The sequence below is a fragment of the Quercus suber genome, unplaced genomic scaffold (assembly GCF_002906115.3).
Source record: "Quercus suber isolate HL8 unplaced genomic scaffold, Cork oak 2.0 scaffold_234, whole genome shotgun sequence".
In the NCBI taxonomy this organism is placed as follows: domain Eukaryota; kingdom Viridiplantae; phylum Streptophyta; class Magnoliopsida; order Fagales; family Fagaceae; genus Quercus; species Quercus suber.
In genome coordinates, this window is record NW_027069691.1 from 667,928 (window position 1) to 687,698 (window position 19,771).

A 19,771-nucleotide genomic window follows, 5' to 3' on the forward strand; every position below is an offset into this window, starting at 1 on the left:
ATAAATAACATAAAATTCAATGGTTCAATTTTCAAAATTCACACCCAAAAAAAGATATATTAAAAATTTGAAGAGTTTCTCTTCAAACTAGCTTAGAAAGAAACATTATTCTTGATTTGCAATGTATTTAGAACTTAATTTTCTAAGCTTTCATAGTTTCCCTAGATTTCCCTTACCTTCCCAGTTTTGTAATCTTGTAACCTCTGTCAATTTTAGCTTTTAAGGGTTTATTTGCTACAGCTGTAAGTGTTTATTTTGACAATATTGTAATTTGTATTGTTTAAGCATTTACTTTTACTTACTTTAAGCATTTACCTTACTTTACTTTACTCTGTTTAAGCATTTACTTTATTTGTTTAATTCTACTTTTACTTTAAGCATTATATTGCTTGCAGCCCTTTTGATTAAAGTACATATGTATAGTTCTAGATTGTCCTCTCGGTGGATATCCTGGTTCCATTTTTGGTTGAAAGATATATGTACAAGTCATGAGTAAGTGTAATGTTTGAGTGAGAGAGCACCATTTGGTGTATTGGGGATTTGGCTTATGCAAGCGTCAAGTTTTTTTAAGTAGGCATTGAGTGTTTTTTTAAAATTATTATTAATTTTAATTTTTGTATAATAGAATTTGGGTTAGTTTATATTTATGAGGTTTGTGAGTGTTGTTTGTAGATTTTAAGAATTTGATTTGTGTGGTTTTGTTCGAGTGTGGTTATAATCCATACTTTGGATTAGGATTGGTGTTGCCTATAGATATATGCAATTGATCCAATTACATATCATTGTCTTATATTGATATTTCAATTTCTTATACGGGTGAATATGTGCTTATAGTCTTATACCAGCCTCAAATGTCAACATGGTCCCATTACCTCTTATTTTAAAAGCGATAGTGCAATGCAACATGATGAATTGAACAGTGGCCATCAAAGAACCCATTTATGCAAGACATAATAAGTGCAGATAGCAACTTACCAACCGCCTGCAATTGAGACAAATTTTAAAGGGATCATTTGAAAACCCTTTCGTCTAGTATTCAATGCACTAGATGGAACACACAGGCGCGTCGCAGTCTTTTTGGGTACATTTTGAGTACCTGTCTTGTCCAGCATACACATAAGTTTAAGTAATTTTATTTTTACAATAAATTTAGGTATAAGTACAATTTTTTAAATGTGTGAATAAATTTATTTAGTATTTTATTGAAAGTGTGCTAAAGTATATTTATAAAATAAAAAAAAAAAGTAAGATTTTATAAAGTTATATTAAAGTTAAAAGTTACTACTAAAAACTTATTGAATTAGTTGAAGGCAAACGTTTTTTTAGAAAAAATGATAGTAGACTTTATTTATACAGAATCATGTTATACAATAGAATAGAGAAAATAAATTCAGTACATTAAGTTTTTCAATTAAATTCAAATACATAATTGGATAGGTATCTACCTTTGAAACTAAGAGTACTGCAAGACAGGCCCGTTTGGTAAGAGATTTTGTAGGTGAAAAAGTGTCATGAAAATATGTATTGTAGTGTTTAAATACTGAAAACTGCTATTTAAATAATAGTACCAAACAGCCCTAAATTGCTATTTCCAAAAAAACTAAAAACTGTTGTTTAAACACACGTTTGGTAAAGCATCTTAAATACATATTTTCAGCTCTTAAACAACATTACATGTATTTTCATACACTTTTTTACCTACATGTATTTTAAAAAAATACAAACAACGTTACTTAAACTCTTCTACCAAACAAGCCCCAGCATCACCAACAACAAAAGTACACTTTTTTTTTTAAATTTTAAAAATGGAGGAAAATTATGTGTTTGCTTACTGTAATTGTTCTCCTCAAAAATGGGGAAACAAAAAACGAAACAAAAGATTGTCGGCTGGGATATATATTCAACGGAAAGATTCGCTGTGGCTATTCAACACTTCAACGTCAGCCCACATATAGATCTAGCTTCAATGAATTCAGCAAGAATGCGCGAATCTTAACGATCCTATGAAATGATATATATCCTGCGAAATCTATCATCATCACTCAGCAATGTGCATGCGGTCAAACTCAACTGATATGAAATTCACAATGCATACCTTTTTTCAAGATTTAGACAAAGAACACTATGCAACAGAAGAACCTGGATTCTAATATAAGTTTCTCACGCTATGGCCACATTTCAAAAGGATAAAACATCGCACTATGCCTAATCTTTGAATTATAACATTCAGATTTCACACGACATATACGATCCAGTAAGTATTCCAATTACTTTAAAATGAACTTTGGCTCTGTCACGCTATCACCTAATCTTTTGTCTTAGAACATCAAAATTTCACAAACTTATTACCTTTAATACTTTTCTAATTATTTTGGAATAGAATCTCAACATTTCTATACAAACCTACAAAGTCAAATACATGTAACCGCACTGTATTATAAAGTATATCGTAGTATCTCTGATCTGCATGCTACGATGATTTTGGACTATTCATAGCAATAATGAATTAACAAAATATAGTTGAATCATCTTATTTGGGAGCTAGTACTACATCCACAAAGTAATAGCCATTACTTTATAGTTCTCTAGCTTTTGTTTTTATCATGCTTCTTAATGATCTTATACATTTATTTATTGAGATTAAATTCTATAAGGGTATGGTGTAAATTTCAAGTTTTACCTCTCCAATCTTAATATGTCACATCATCATATTACATATTAAAAAATAGGCATAACTACACTCAATCAATTCTAATACTTATTTGAAAATCGAATTTAACTGTGAGTTTATTGTGAGATATTATTATGTGTGGTAGGATGTATTGAGTTTTAAATAAAAAATTAATGTGATAATCTCTTAATTGATGGTGTAAAACATGGATTTTACACTCCATTTTCACCAAATTCAGACTCTTATTTATTATTTATTTTTGGTCAAGGACGAGATAGTTGTGTATACACACACACACACACGCATGATAGAACTTTAAAATATTAGATCTGCTTTATGATGATTATTTTTTATTATTAGGCCATGACACTTATTTGTTTTTGATACAATAACAAATAACTGTACCGGTTAAACTAAAAGATTAAGGATTCTTCGATCATTTATAAAATAAAATGAAAAATTTAATGTTAATATGACTTAATTATTTAATGGATTTTGTTAATGTGTGCCCTAAGGGCCCATATTATTTTTCATTTTTGGAAAAGTTTTTCTCGGGAATTGAAAAAATATTGACAGTTTTTTCAATTTATGAAAAAATATTTTAAAAAATAGATGACTTAATTAATATATCCGGTAAAAACTATTGATGTTATATTGAGAAACTGTTTGGGAATAGCTTATTTAGTTAAAATAGAATTTATTTGGTTAAAAATACGGTAGATAAAGCTCAAAGGTGGTTGAAATAAAATAGTACAATAGAATTCATGAATAGTATTAAAAAGTGCAATAAAGTCTATAAATAGTAGAAAAAAATAAGTTAAATAGTCTTTTTAATCCAATGACACACGCAACCTGAATTCCATATTTAGTCAAGAGAAAGGATTTATGGGCAGTAGAGCTAGGGAGTAGGGATTGCCCAGATTATGTCCTTTATTTAGAATAACTGAATAAGTCCACATCGTATATAGAAACTATGATCACAGATAGAAAAGAAACAAGGAAAGCGCCGCCTTTGAACAAGGGTCAGTCATAAACAAGAGCTCTAGTCTAGTCTCGTGTAAACTCAAGTGTAAAACCAGGCAGAAAACGTGGTTGGAAATTTGGAATAAGACTCTGACATGTCCAAGTTTGAAGTCCAGAATCCTTAGCAAATCTAGCACAAGATTTAACTAACAAAAGCACGCGAACAACAGAAGAAGACAAGTTCTGCAGGATCCAAGAGGAAGACACAAAATCAAGCGTCAAGATTACCTTTGAATATATATAATCATTTTAATAATTTTTTTTTGGTAGTAATAAATTAATAATTAATAATTGGGGATGAATAACTATAAAAGTTTCCGGCCAGATAAATAAAAAGCACATCTATACCTAATAGCTAGATAAGCTAACGACAAAAATAAACTGGATTTTTTTAAATTTATCCAAACACACACAAACATTAATAAGCAGTACTCCTTGCAAATTGCAATTCCATTGGTTCTTTCTTGTTAATCACATGCTTTATTGGGCTATAAGCCTATAACAGATAGCCATGGTTTTTCAGATAGCCATAGTTGGACTTCGAAATTGGAAGCCTTTGAAAAATTCACCATATGGTCGGTCCAATCCTTATGTTATTTCTTCTTTGTTGATTACCTGATGCATTTTACGAAAGCCAGTTTCCCTTAAATGTGATACCAATCTTTGAGATAATTATCTGGTTAAAAATTGTTTGTGGAGAGAGTGAATTACACAAATTCAAAGATCCTTTTCTTGATCAATCTATATTATCTATATTCTATATCAATATCAATCAATTAATCAATATATTAATAAAAGTAGAGACCTCATGTGGAAAAACATGAGGTTCTGCCAAGTGACAGTTGTATGACATTCTTTCATTTAAACTTCCACATCATCTAAATTTAGCATTTATGTCAAATTATTATGTAATGACAAATGCATTTATTTCAGTGAATTAATAAAATTCAAAAAATTTGTATACATTTATGACTTTGCATGCTTTGAATTAATATAGATGGATTTAAAAAGTCATGGGAAATGTAGGAATAAAATTCAAAGAATCTGTATACATTTATAAATTTACATGGTTTGAATTGAAACGAATGGATCTAAAAAGTCATGGAAAATGTAGGAATCAAAAAAACTTTTCAATTTTCTACCTAAGACTAACTTCAATGCATAATTGCAAGAGTCGAATTCAATGAATTAGACAAGTATTATTTATCTCCACATCAATATATATATATATATATACATTGATGTGAGACCTCACGTAGGAAAGTACGAGGTTCTGCCAAGTGGCACTTTATATGATATCCTTCTCATTTAGGTTTCCACCTCATCTTAATTTAGCATTTATGTCAAACTATTAAGTAATGGCAAATGCATTTATTTCAATGTATTAATAAAATTCAAAGAATTTGTATACATTTATAACTTTGCATGTTTTGAATTGATACGGATGGATTTAAAAAGTCATGGGAATTGTAGGAATAAAATTCAAAGAATTTGTATACATTTATAACTTTACATGCTTTGAATTGATATAGATAGATCTAAAAAGTCATAGGAAATGTAGGAATCAAAAAAACTTTTCAATTTTCTGCATAAGATTAATTTCAATGCAGAATTGCAAGAGACAAATTCAATGAATTGGGCGAATATTATTTGTCTTCACATTTATCCAATATAAATCCCCATTTCCATTGGATTTAAAAATTAAATTTCCATAATTTTCTCACAATATCTTTGTTTTTCTTTTTGAGAGGTATGCTAATTTTCAAAATATTACGTTCGTCTTAAATATTTTGTTTAGATTTTATGTATACGGTTTTACTTATGTAGCATTGTAATTTATTTAGGCTTATTTTTTCAAATTATGTGCCAATTTATATTTTTGGTTTTCTATATGATGCGTATACTTGGTAAGGATCTATTTTTGGCTACTTTTAGTTCAATTAAAATTTGGAGGTTGACAGAACTGACGAATTCATCTCACATAGAAGATCTCAACAATTATGGACGAAGATATCCTCGGACGGATTGAGCAAATACCTGCGTTACTGACGAAGACAACCAAGCCATTCAATACGGCCAATTACACCCAAAGCGGTTACAGAGCTAGCTGTATGAGCCGTTGGAATGCATTGAAGCCACATTAAAAAAGCATAAGACGTTACTAGGAGGGACATTAAGACCACCATAACTACTCCAACGGTCAAGAGCTGCAAAAACATATATAAATTCCTCACAACATCAATACAAGGTATGAGGAAATACTGAGATAATTTGACTACCATTTTTCTATTCTACTTTACTTTATAAAGTTCCTTTGTGTTAACTTTGGCATTGGAGACGTTGTGGTAAGCACCACACCAGTGACCATCCTTAAGAAGAAATACATGTGTTCTGTGGCTTGACTCCATCTACTGACTGGCGAGCTCACGCTTCATCATTTTGGCGCCATCTGTGGGAACTATATTTTCATGTTTACATTGTAAAATGTAGTTTCCATCAACTTCTGTATTCAGATGGAGTCTAACTAAGATTCCTTAGCCTTGACTCAACAAATCCAGGCTCTTGCTGCCACTATTGAGGAACTTACTAGACAAAACCAGGAAATGAAGTTGCAGCTTCAACATAAGGAGAATCGATCTAAAAACAACTTGGAAGACGAGAGAGACAGCCATAGAAGAAGTAACCATTGAGGATTTACTACTCAAGACGAATAGAATTAAGATCTTCTTAGAGAGATGAGAAAAGAGATGGACGAGCTAAGGAATGCCATAAGGGAAAAAATAGACCAGAGCGTTGATAGACTAGTGAGAGCCACGGATTTGCCCTTCACTGCAGCAGTCCTAGAGTGTCCGGTACAGTCAAAATTTTGCTTTTCTCAATTCGAGCCATTTGATGGATTTAAGGACCCTGAAGACCATCTTAATACCTTTAAAACGACGCTGGGTCTCCAACAACCACCTGACGAGATATTCTGCTGTTCATTCCCTACTAGCCTCAAGGGAGCTGCAAGGGAATGGTTCACTAATAAGAATGCAAAATGTCATATTTTTCTCCCTTAATGTTTAGTCTTTTATATTTATTTGGTGCCTAAATGTACTCATTATTCTTGTATTTTGATTTAGGATGCAAATAGAGGCATAAAGTGCAAAATGTAGTTAATTGGGTGATTTTGGACAGCTTTGACATCGCTTCGTAATCTGGGCATAACTCTCTCATCAAAGCTCCGATTGAGATGATTCGAGATGCTATGAAATGCAAAGACAAAGCTCTACAACTTTCATGTTTTGAGTTTTGAGATATATGGGCTGCATCAAGGTCGAAATCAGGCTTGAAGTTGCTGTACCTGCACTATTGACGTTCTGGAATGTTCCTTTGCTTGAAATTCTAATACGTGGATCTGATGTGGTTTATTTTTGGAAGGTTCCAGATCTGATGTACGAAATTTCCAGTTGAAAAACACCACTTTCCTAGTTATATTAGGACTTTGTTTTATTTTTAATATTTTTCCTTAATTAGTCAGATTTGGATGTTATTATTTAGAATATTTTTAGGAGATTTTGTAGGCTTGGGAAAGGAGGAATTAACGTGTAAAAGGGGAGGAGAAATCAGAATTACATAGACACACACACACGCCTCTCTCTCTCCTCTTCTCTAATTTTCTCCTTTAGTTTTCTGTCATGGCTCTGCGTGGCTAAAACTTTTATACTTGGTTGAAGGAAACTAAAGCCTCAGAATCAATAAAACTGTGAGATCTAATTTGTTTTTATTGTTCAATTTATGCTTTGAATATTAGATGTTCTTCTATGCCTATTTTCATGATTGTCTCGTTTAATTACTAGGAGGCCTACTAGTTTATTATTCGTTTCAATCTATTGCTAGGTTAGATATCAAATCCGTAATTGTTTGATCTCTCTAACTTGTGTAGCAACTAATGTTAGGACATATGTGGTTCACATGTTAAGAACATATGTCATGATTTTATGTAATTGGCTAATCCTTTGACAAAACGCACTTTACTTGTATTTGGGTAGATTTAGGATGTGTTTAATACTTCAAGAAACCTTATTTCAAGTTTAAGTGTTAAAGCCATGCAAGTATGTCCAAGAATCAAATGAGAAAGTGCTGAATTTTAAAACTTGATAACTGCTCGACACCTCCTCGACACCTAGCTATTTGTCGAGCTCTTTAGCTAATTCTTATCGCAATCTTGATAGCTTCTCGATAGCTTGTCGATCGATTGAGAAAGCTTCTGTCCCCTCGACACCTTCTTGATAGTTGTATTTGTTGAGATTCATTAAACCTCGACACCTTCTCGACACCTGCTATCTGTCGAGGTTACGGGAATTTGGATTTCTGTTTTTCGGCCAGGCTTATGTATTTGTGTAGGGTTTCTTTTCTCACAATCCTAGACCTATATAAGACTTATTTTAGAGGTCGTCACATAAGAGAATACAAGGAGAACTCAAGCAAAAGGTGATCGATGCCTTATTCTCTCTGAAAGAAGCTACTGCGTCTTTGCACCTTAGGGTTTTGTAACCAAGTGCTTCTTGATCTTCATTATTAATGAAGTGAAGAACTTTACAGCCAACATCTTCTTCTAGTTGATGAGTAAGTGAGTCATGTATAGGGATTTGTGCAAAGGAGTTAGTCACGTATTGGGATCCGTGCAACAAAAAGGGTAGCGTTCATATATTGAAGAGTTTAGAGGTTTTGAAGCGGTAAAAGGTTTCTGCTGTGAGTTCATCTACGGGGATTGTAGAGTCTAGGGACAAATGTTTTGTACTAGATCTGAAACTTCTCTTTACTATAGTGAATTGCTTTTCGGGAAGGTTTCCCCCCAGGTTTTTTACTGTGAAACTGGTTGGTTTAATTGGTTTTCCTGGGTCATCATATCTTGTCTTATTTATTTTTCCTCTGCATGATTTTGACATGATATTGATGTTTGTTTGTTTTAACAAGTTTTATTTATAATAAATCTAATTAACAACTTGGATTTAAAACTTGTTAATTCTATCAACTGGGGTCTAAATTTCCCAACAAGTAGTATCAGAGCAGGTTTACTCTGATTGGATTAATTTCCTGAGTGTGATCTTTGACCCCTGTTGTCATGGATCGTGGACAATCTCTTTTGATTCCTCATTTATTTGATGGAACTAATTATGCGTACTGGAAAGTTCGTATGAAAGTTTTTTTGCAGGCTCTTAGTGAACAGGTATGGCAAGCCGTTGAAGTTGGCTGGATTAAGCCAAAGGAATTGCCAGTGGATTGGAATGATGCAACAATCATTGCGGCAAATTTCAACAGTAAGGCCTTGAATGCTTTGTTCTGTGGGATGACCAATAAGGAATTCAAAAAAATATCATCCACGGAAGTTGCCAAGGAAGCATGGACCATTCTTGAGACCACATATGAAGGTACCAAGGCAGTAAAGACTGTGAAACTTCAACAACTCACTAGTAGTTTTGAAGAAACAAGGATGGAGGAGGATGAGACCTTTGATGAGTTATATGTTAAACTCAAGGATATTGTGAATTCTACCTTTAACCTTGGAGAATGTATTGCAGAATCCAAAATTGTTAGGAAAATCCTTAGGTCCTTACCTGAAAGATTCCATGCCAAGATCACTGCCATTGAAGAAGCAAAGGACATTGATCAAATTCCTTTGACTGAGCTTGTAGGGAACCTTCAAACCTATGAGATGGGATTAGGCTTAATGGGAAAATGTGGAAAGAGTAAAAACTTGGCTCTTAAGGGTATAAAGGAAGAGATTGAGGACTCTAAAGATGAAGATGAAAGTGAAGATGAGGATGAAGATCTAACCTTCATAACTGATGAGATTATCAAGCTTGTCCAGTTTAGGAAAAAGGATAAGGGCAAACCTCTTGGGAAACCTAAATCCTCAAGGAATGGTAAGAATGAGAAACCCCTCATCCAATGCCATGAGTGCAAAGGTTTTGGTCATATAAGGATAGAGTGTCCAAACTACCTCATGAAGGAAAAGACCAAGAAGTTAGAAGATAAAGGGTTGGTTGCTACTTGGAGTGACACTGAGGATGACTCTTCTGATGAATTTGTAGATGAATGTCGTCACGTTATGGCCTTTGCTACCTCAACTGATAAGGTGATTATGGAGAGTGCTAGTGACAGTGAGGATTCTTTGGATGATGAAGTATCCAAGAAGATAACCATTCAGGAAGCCTATGATAAGCTATGCACTGAATTCATAAAATTTGAAAAGACTTCTCATCTTTGTAGGAAAGAGCTTAATAAGGTAAAAACGGAGAAAGTTGATCTATTAGTCAAATTAGATGAGACTACAAGGTTAGTTGAGACTCTTATTGTGGAGAACACCTCATTAGAAGAGAATGTTAAGAATCTTGAGATTGAGCTTAGTCAAGCTAGAGCTCAAATAAAGAGGATGTCTAGTGCAAAGCTTGATGATGTATTAAGTGCTCAAAAGCTTAGTTCTGATAAGACTGGCTTAGAATATGCTATCTCCTCCGGCCCCTCCTCTTCCACGGCTTCTGGATCAAGAACTGTCTTTGTGCCCCAATCTAAGAAAGGTGATAAAGGTATGAAATCCAAGACTGATTTGTCTAATTCTAAATCCTTTATTAGACCTCATGTTTGTCACCATTGTGGTGTTTCTGTACACATTCGTCCTAATTATTTTAAGTTGTATCCTCATAAGCAATTGTCCAAACGGTCACAGATTTCCTCTCAAGGATCTACACCTTTGTTTGGAGAGTTATTAAAAGTTTTGAACTTTTTAACTCAATTTCAAGAGAATTCTAATTCTTCTATGTCCTTTAGTAGACATATTAGGACACGTGCCTTTTCATCTTCACGGCCAAAGACTCGTGCTGTATGGGTGAGAAAGGAGCCTAAGACTTAATTATCTTTTCTGTTTGTCCTCTGTTTTAATTCTTTCTATCTAAAGTAGGACTCTCTTTGCTTGATTTCTTATCTGTTTTTGGAATCATATTTTCATGCATTTGCACATTTTTCTATCATGCCTTCATGCATTTGCATCTTTCTTTCTGCTTTCATGTTGTTTGTCTATTTTTGTTTGATTGTTTAGTTTTATTTTGTTTTTTTTTTCAAAATAAAAATAAAAAGGAAAAATTAAAAAAAAAATACAAAAACAGTGTGTGTTTTGTGTACATTGGTACTTGTGTACCTTGGATGGCTAATGAAACAAAGTTTTCTAAATTTTGTATCTCTTGTAACTTAGATGAGCATTCTTATGCACAACTAAGTAAGTGAGTTTTCTGCCTCTTGTTTGTGATGAGTAAGATTAAGTTATCTCTTGAACTTAACACTCGTATCACTCTTTTTGACGGGTAGGACTAGAAAATCCTAAGAGAAAGGCATAAATAACCATCTCACCACTGTTGCCCGCCAATCATAATATGAAATCTGTATGCTTCGGCATAGCAAAAGTGCAGTGTCAAAAGCTTAACATCTTGGGTATTTCTTTTCTCTCTTCTGCATGACCATGCATGATATGCTAAAAATAAAACAAAATATGTAAAGAAATATAAAAAGCAAAAAGATAAAAAATGCTTTAAATATGGTTGCAAGCGTGTATTTTAGGAATTGTGGGAGTTATAGGATGTACCTTAAAGGTAATAGTCCCCATCAAACAGTTATGATTGTGTGTAAATTAAAGTTATTTTCTCATATCTTAGATCATCATAACATGTATACACATATGCAATCTTGCGATGTTTTTCACACACAACACGCAATATTCTTTGCTACTCTTGATACATGTGCAGGTACAATGTGATTTGGCCATCACAAAGGTTTTACATGTGTTAATGTATACTCACTAAACTGTCTTGACTTGTTTTTGAAATATAAAATTGGTTAGACTTGTTTAGTGTGTGTGTGTGTTTTGAATCTATGTGCTTAACATTTTTTTGTTGAGAGATTTGTTTTTCACATGGATTGCATTTTTTTTTTTAATTTGTTATCCATAGCATATTATTTCATTACATTCATGCATTTATATGGATTCCTTATGCCCCTTTGATCATCTTTGATTATCTTTATGTTTTTCGGGTGAAACTTTTTACTTCTTGTACCCTTTGTCAATCATGACAAAAAGGGGGAGAAATTGTGGAGACTTTGTGGTTTCTTTTTTTTAAGATTCTACAAGTTAGGGGGAGAAATACATTCCTTTGTAAGGGGGAGATGTGTTTCATCTTGTTAGGGGGAGTGATTACCTCCTTGTTGTTGTAGGAGTTGCTTTAGGTTCTTCTTGTACCTTGGGTCTTGTGACCATGTTTACATACATTATGCTTATATTTGATATATGTTGATATATGTTTCTTTCATCTACCTTTACATGTGTTGTTTCTTTTCTTTCTTTATACGCATGTTTCTTTTTTTGTATGCAATATATTATTTCTGTTTCACACAAAGATGCCTTGATGAGTTTCGTTTAAAGTGTTTCAGAAATACAGGGTGTCAAAGTCTACTTGCCATAAACTCTCTTCTTGTAAAGTTTTTCAAGAGTTTATGCTAGGATAGATTTTATTGTATTCAACAAGTGAGTATGAGTTGAGTGATTTATAACTTCTCTCATATATTCATTTGTTTGTTGTAGTTTTGTTATGGATTGCTAAAAGGGGAGATTGTTAGGACATATGTGGTTCACATGTTAAGAACATATGTCATGATTTTATGTAATTGGCTAATCTTTTGACAAAACGCACTTTATTTGTATTTGGGTAGATCTAGGATGTGTTTAATACTTCAATAAACCTTGTTTCAAGTTCAAGTGTTAAAACCATGCAAGTCTGTCCAAGAATCAAGTGAGAAAGTGCTTAATTTTAAAGCTCGAAAGCTGCTCGACACCTCCTCAACACTTAACTATTTGTCAAGCTCTTCAGCTGATGCTTATCGCAATCTCGATAGCTTGTCGATTGATTGAGAAAGCTTCTGTCCCCTCGACACCTGCTCGACACTTTCTCGATAGCTGTATTTGTTGAGATTCATTAAACCTCGACACATTTTCGACACCTGCTATCTGTCGAGGTTACGAGAATTCAGATTTCTGTTTTTCGGCTAGGCTTATGTATTTATGTAGGGTTTCTTTTCTCACAACCCTAGACTTATATAAGGCTTATTTTAGAGGTCGTCACATAAGAGAATACAAGGAGAACTCAAGCAAAAGGTGACCGATACCTTATTCTCTCTGAAAGAAGCTACTGTGTCTTTGCGCCTTAGGGTTTTGTAACCAAGTGCTTCTTGATCTTCATTATTGATGAAGTGAAGAACTTTGTAGCCAACATCTTTTTCTAGTTGGTGAGTGAGTGAGTCACGTATTGGGATTTGTGCAAAGGAGTTAGTCACGTATTGGGATCCGTGCAACAAAAAGGGTGGCGTTCATATATTGAAGAGTTCAGAGGTTTTGAAGCGGTAGAAGGTTTTTGCTGTGAGTTCATCTAGGAGGATTGTAGAGTCTAGGGACAAAGATTTTGTACTAGATCTGAAACTTCTTTTTACTATAGTGAATTGCTTTTCGGGAAGGTTTCCCCCCAGTTTTTTTACTGTGAAACTGGTTGGTTTCATTGGTTTTCATGGGTCATCATATCTTATTTTATTTATTTTTTCCGCTGCATGATTTTGACATGATATTGATGTTTGTTTGTTTTAACAAGTTTTATTCGTAATAAATCTAATTAAAAACTTGGATTTAAAACTTGTTAATTCTATCAATTGGGGTCTAAATTTCTCAACAACCAAGATTTAATGATTTGTTGCGTCAGAAATTATTAGATCTTAGAAAGAACGCTCGCCTAAATTAAATGCAACCGCTTGTGTTTGTGTTGTTTAGCTTCATCTATCTCTCTAGTTCTTAAGGCTGCTACTAAATTAAATCTTTAGCGCTTGTCTTGGGTTGTTTAGTAGTTAGGGTTAATTAGATCGCTTATTTTCTAATTAACTACAACTAAGGAGAGATAGAAAAATAGTTCTAACGGTGAATATTCAAAGTGTGAATTGATATATACTTGCATTAATGATCAGTTGTAAAATTTCGATGGTGGATGTTGACTTGGACCAAGGTTTATTTTCTTGATTGATATTGATACTTTAATTTGAATTATTCCTTAGTTGTTTTTCTTAAAATTGTTTTCATTATACACAAATCCCCCTTCCTTGTTCACGTAGCATAAAATTAGGCTAGATACTCTCTGTGGGAACGATCCTTACTCGCACTACCACATATATTTTTAGGAGTATAGGTTTTATTTTTGGTTGCCTACGACAACACACCATTCACTAAGTTGCCAACATCGTCCATCGATAACTTCGAGCATTTAAGCAACGCCTTCTTGCGTCATTTCATCCGGGGGCAACGTCCAAAAAGGCTAGCAGACCACTTACTCACTATTAAACAGGGGGAAAAGGAAACCCTGAGGTCATATGTGAAGCGTTTCACTTGGGAAACCCTGGAGGTAGACGAAGCTGACGATAAGGTGCAGCTGACGACTTTCAAAGTAGGATTAAGATTCAGAGTTCTCATGGCTTCGCTTGCTAAGAATCCTCCAAAAATGATAGCAGAGATGCTCTTGAAAGTACAGAAGTACATGAATGCTGAAGATGCATTAGTAGCCATAAAGGATGTAGAGAAGCTAGAAGACAAAGGGAGGAAGGATGACAAGCGGAGGGGGCAGAAATGAGAACTCCCAGATCGTCGAATCACTGACGGGAATATGAGGAAGGACAATAAGAATCCTCGAATGGTAAAGTTTACCCCTTTAGTTATGCTTGTTGATAAAATTTTAACACAGATTAAGGACGAGCATTACCTTAAGTCGCCGAAGCCATTACATTGATCCCCCTATATTCGTGACAAGAATAAGTACTGCCGGTTTCACAAGGATTATGGTCATTACACAGAAGACTGTCGGGACCTAAAGGAGTAAATAGAGGAGTTAATTTGGAAAGGGAAGCTGCAGAAATATGTGAAAAAGGGGGAATATGGTAAGTTCAAAGACGACAGTAAAAACCAACATAAATTCGCGGCCAGGAATGAGGATTGCCCGTTCCAGCCCCAACAGGATGTTATCAAGGAAATAAAGACGATTGCAGGGGGCCATTCAAGGGAGGATTGATCAGATCCCTTAAAAAAGCATGCCAGAGACAGGTAAACAGTGTCCACATGATACTTCCCCTCAAGTCAAGACAGACGGACCGGGACATGTCTTTCAGTGAGGCAGATGCTAAAGGAGTGAAGCAGCCTCACAATGACCTTCTGGTCATAACACTAACCATAGAGGGATTCAACACTAGAAGAATCCTCATGGATAAGGGCAGCTCTGCGGATATAATCTACCTTCCTGCTTTTCAGCAGCTAAAGCTAGATCCTGGAAGACTGCGCCCATTTGACTTCCCCTTCGTCAGTTTCAATGGAGACAGGGTCTACCCCAAAGGAATAGTAATGTTGACAGTAACAGTTAGATTTTTTAGTGGTAGATTATCCTTCGTCATATAACGTAATTATTGGAAGGCCCACGCTTAACAACTGGAAGGCAGCCACGTCCACCTATTGCCTTAATGTAAAGTTCCCAACCGATAACGGCGTAGGCGAAGTAAAAGGAGATCAAGTCTTAGCCAGAGAATGCTACCAGGCCATCCTGGCTGTGAAAAAGAACCATACATGGATGGTTGAAGAGAAGATGGAAGATAAAATAGAGACCTTGGAGACAGTAGAACTGGCTGAAGGAGATGTGACAAAGACAACAAAAATAGGGACGACACTAAGCCCTATGATGAGAACAAGGCTCGTCCAGTTCCTTAAAGAGAACATAGATGTCTTCGCTTGGAGCCACGAGGACATGCCCAGGATATCCCCTGAAGTTATTCAGCATAAGTTGAATGTAGACCCGGAAAGAAAGCCTGTACAGCAAAGACGAAGAGTATTTGCCCCTGAGCGAGATCACGTGGTCACGGACAAGGTTAACAAGCTGTTGACGGTAGGCTTCATTAGGGAAGTGTACTACCCAGACTGGCTCACAAATGTATTCCTGGTGAAAAAGGCAAATGGAAAGTGGAGAATGTGCGTAGACTTCACTGACCTGAACAAGGGCTGCCCAAAAGATAGTTTTCCTCTTTCGAGGATAGACCAGCTCGTAGATTCTACAGCTGGACATAAGCTGCTGATGTTCACGGATGCTTTCTTAGGATATAATCAATTAAAAATGGCTGAAGAAAATCAGGAGAAAACTGCTTTCGTCACAAGCCAAGGGCTCTATTGTTATAAGGTGATGCCCTTCGGATAAAAGAATGTAGGAGCTATTTATCAAAGGTTAGTAAACAAAATGTTTAGCAAGTAGATTGGTAGGAATATGGACGTGTACGTAGATGATATGCTCGTCAAGAGTAAGGAAGAACTTACCCATTTGGACGACCTAAAGGAGACGTTCGCCACGCTTAAACAGTACCAGATGAAGCTAAACCCTAGTAAGTGTGTTTTTGGCGTAGCCTCAGGGAAGTTTCTAGGATTCATGGTGTTCCAGAGAAGGATTGAAGCGAATCCGGAGAAGGTGCAAGCCATAATCCACATGACATCGCCTAAGACTGTCAAAGAAGTCCAGAAGCTCACAGGAAGGATCGCAGCCATTAATAGATTCGTCTCTAGAGCCACGGACAAATGCCTGCCCTTCTTCAAAACTTTGAGACAAGCTTTCGTCTGGACCGACGAATGTGAAGCAGCATTCTAGGAACTCAAACGCTACTTAAGTAATCCACCTCTCTTAAGCCCGTCGAAGGAAGGGGAAAACTTATACTTGTACCTGGTGGTATCAGCTACAGCCGTGAGTGTTGCCTTGATTCGAGAAGAAGCCAAAAACTAACTCCCAGTGTATTACGTTAGCCAAGCTTTCCAAAGAGCCGAGTCCAAGTATCCAAGAATTGAAAAGAATGCGTTCGCCTAATAGTAGCCTCACGCAAACTAAGACAGTATTTCCAGGCAAATCCTATCCTAGTAATGACAGATCAACCTATCAAGAAGTCCATGAACAAACTCAAAGCGGCCAGAAAAATGGTCCAGTGGGCTATTGAACTTAGCCAATTCGACATTGAATACCATCCCAAAACAGCAATCAAAGCACAAGCTTTGGCAGACTTCATCAGCGAATTCACCTTCCCAGACGAGGTTAGGTCCACTAATGAAGTCGAATCATGGACGATACAGACCGACGATTCGTCAGCCCAAAAGAGAGGGGGAGTGGGGGTCGTCATAACCACCCCTGACAGAGAAATACTTAAGTACAGTATGCAATTGAAATTTTCAGCTACCAACAACGAGGCCGAGTACGAGGGGATACTGACAGGATTAAGAATCGAAATGGCGTTAGGAGCTAAGAACTTGTTAGTCCAAAATGATTTGAAGCTGGTGATTGGGTAGATTAAGGGAGAATACGAAGCAAAGGAAAAGAGAATGCAAAAATACCTGATGCTGACGAAGCATCTGACTCAGGAGTTCGATAAGGTGGAATTTGTGCAGATCCCAAGAAGCCAGAACATGGTAGCAAACGAAATCTCAAAGATAGCATCATCAGAAGAAGAGGCAACAGGCATGGGTTTGATGCTGGAAGTCCAAAAACGACCCAGCGTTGAAGAAGTTACAACGTTTGCAATCCAAAGCACAAACAGCTAGATGACACCCATTGTATCTTTCCTTCAAGACGGGCACCTCCCACAGAATGCAGATGAGGTTAGAAAAGTTAAGAAGCGGGTAGCCAGGTTTACGATCCTTAATGATACCTTATACAAGCGAGGCTTCTCTATGCCTTACTTGAAGTGTGTGGACGAAGAAGAAGCTAAATACATCTTGGTAGAAATTCACGAAGGGATTTGCAGAGACCATGCCAGCCCCGGATCTTTGGTAAGTAAGATTATTGGAATAGGTTATTTCTAGCCTACTACGCAGGTAGATGCAGCGGATCTCGTCAAGAAGTGTGACAAATGCCAACGATTTAGGAATGTCCAACGACTTCCAGCAGACAAATTGACGGTGATATCATCCTTGTGGCCCTTTGCACAATGGGGGACCGACATCGTCGGTCTACTAATTATTTTACAAAGTGGGTTGAGGCAGAGGCACTAGCAACCATCACTGAAGCAAGAATCCGGAGCTTCGTGTAGAAGAACATAATTTGCAGGTTCGGGATTCCCAGGACAATCATATCAAACAATGGATGACAGTTCAACAGCCAAGCTTCAGAGATTTCTGTTCAAACATGGGCATTAAGAATCAATTCTCATCCCCAGGGCATCCACAGGCAAATGGGCAGATCGAGGTGACGAATCAAACATTACTCAAGATTATCAAGACCAAGCTGGATGACGCAAAAGGAGCTTGGCCAAAAGAATTTCCCAACATCTTATGGGCCTACAGGACCACCGCAAGAACCCTAATGGGAGAAACCCTTTTTAGGCTCACCTATGGCACTGAAGCAGTGATCCCAGTCGAGGTAGGATTAGCCAGCATCAGGTGAACTGTATTCAATGAAGAAGACAATAACGATCGTCTGCGGATAATCCTAGATTGTCTAGACGAAGTAAGGGAGAAAGCTTCTGCACGAATGACGAAGTACCAGAAGAGGATGGCCGACTACTACAACAAGAGGGTAAAGCTCAGACGACTTGAAATAGGTGACCTCGTCCTCCGTAAGGTCACCACAGTGACCAGAGACCCTGCCCAAGGGAAACTTGGCCCCACATAGGAAGGACCTTACCGAGTCACCCACTACTCCAGGCAAGGGCAGTTATCACCTAGAAACTCTAGACGGACAAAAGCTCCCGAGGCCATGGAATATTGAGCACTTGAAGAAGTACCACCAATGAAAGTAACAAATTAATGTATTCATTCAAAAAATTAATAAATGAGTTGTTCATCTAAATGTTTTTCTGCAAGCAAGTCTATTCAATTATAAGTCGCATAAAGCCAAAAACGGCTAAGTAACAAGATTCCGCCTCGACGGATGTAAGTTACTGATGATGACAAGATCCCTAAAAGGGTGTAAGTCACATAAAGCCAAAAACAGCTAAGTAACAAGATTCCGCCTCGACGGATGTAAGTTACTGACGATGAGGAGATCCCTAAAAGGGTGTAAGTTACATAAAACCAAAAACAGCTAAGTAACAAGATTCCACCTCGACGGATGTAAGTTACTGACGATGACGAGATCCCTAAAAGGGTTTAAGTTACATAAAGCCAAAAACGGCTAAGTAACAAGATTCCGTCTCGATGGATGTAAGTTACTGACGATGACAAGATCCCTAAAAAGGTGTAAGTCACATAAAGCCAAAAATGGCTAAGTAACCGGATTCCGCCCCGACAAACGTAAGTTATTGACAAGTAAAAAATCCTTAAAAGGATATAAGTCACAAGAGCAAAAGATACTGGCGAAAAGAAGGAAAAGTAAAAGTTTCACCAAGCACACCACATGGGCGATTAAAAGATCCCACCAGCATATCACAAACCAAGAAGCATGTAATCACAAGTGCAAGTAAGTACAAAAAAGCAAATTAAATTAAAGCCCAAAACAAACAGGCAAATTACCATTGTTTTTTACAGCTGAAGGCCCATAAACACTGGGCTAAAAATATTGTTCCCAAAATAGATGAAAGTAAAATTGTTTCAAAATTAAATTTACAAAAAGCCTGAAAGACATGACGAGCGACAACCAAAGACCAGAGGAAAATTTTTCGTAAGTAACAGGTTCAAGAACCAGCAACGGAGGGGGCATCACCAACGGGAGTATCGTCAACAGGAGCATTCTCTGGAACGTCACCTTCAGGAACTGAGGATTGGGCAGCCTCGTCAATAGCCATCTCTTTATCCACCTCTTCTAGGTCTAGACTCTCTATATCGACTACAGTGGGATGCTTGACCAGGTACCTTCGGAGAAGCTCAAAACCTTTGAAGTACCAACTAAAGAGCATGATGTTGTACTCGTTAGTGGTCTGGAAAGCTTCAGCAGATCTGGTAGCAATTGTCTTGAGCGACTCCTTGGCACTTAGAAGCTGCTCATCCTTTTCCAAGGTCAACTGATG

General features: G+C 36.3%; 1 protein-coding gene across 1 annotated transcript; it reads left to right on the top strand.

Moving 5' to 3' along the window:
- The first annotated feature begins 17,369 nt into the window (after positions 1–17,369).
- On the top strand, positions 17,370–18,210 carry LOC111997856 (uncharacterized). The gene is made up of 3 exons (XM_024029987.2): positions 17,370–17,597; positions 17,643–17,726; positions 17,875–18,210. Exons 1-3 carry the CDS (start codon positions 17,370–17,372, stop codon positions 18,208–18,210), a joined length of 648 nt encoding a protein of 215 aa, XP_023885755.2.
- The last annotated feature ends 1,561 nt before the right edge of the window (positions 18,211–19,771 follow it).

Bases quoted from the DNA above. Each gene is read 5' to 3' on its own strand.
- LOC111997856 (XM_024029987.2), top strand. From the start codon at position 17,370: ATGACACCCATTGTATCTTTCCTTCAAGACGGGCACCTCCCACAGAAT. The intron at 17,598-17,642 runs GTAAGTAAGATT...CCTACTACGCAG, and splicing joins ATGCCAGCCCCGGATCTTTG to GTAGATGCAGCGGATCTCGT. The intron at 17,727-17,874 runs GTGATATCATCC...CATAATTTGCAG, and splicing joins TTCCAGCAGACAAATTGACG to GTTCGGGATTCCCAGGACAA.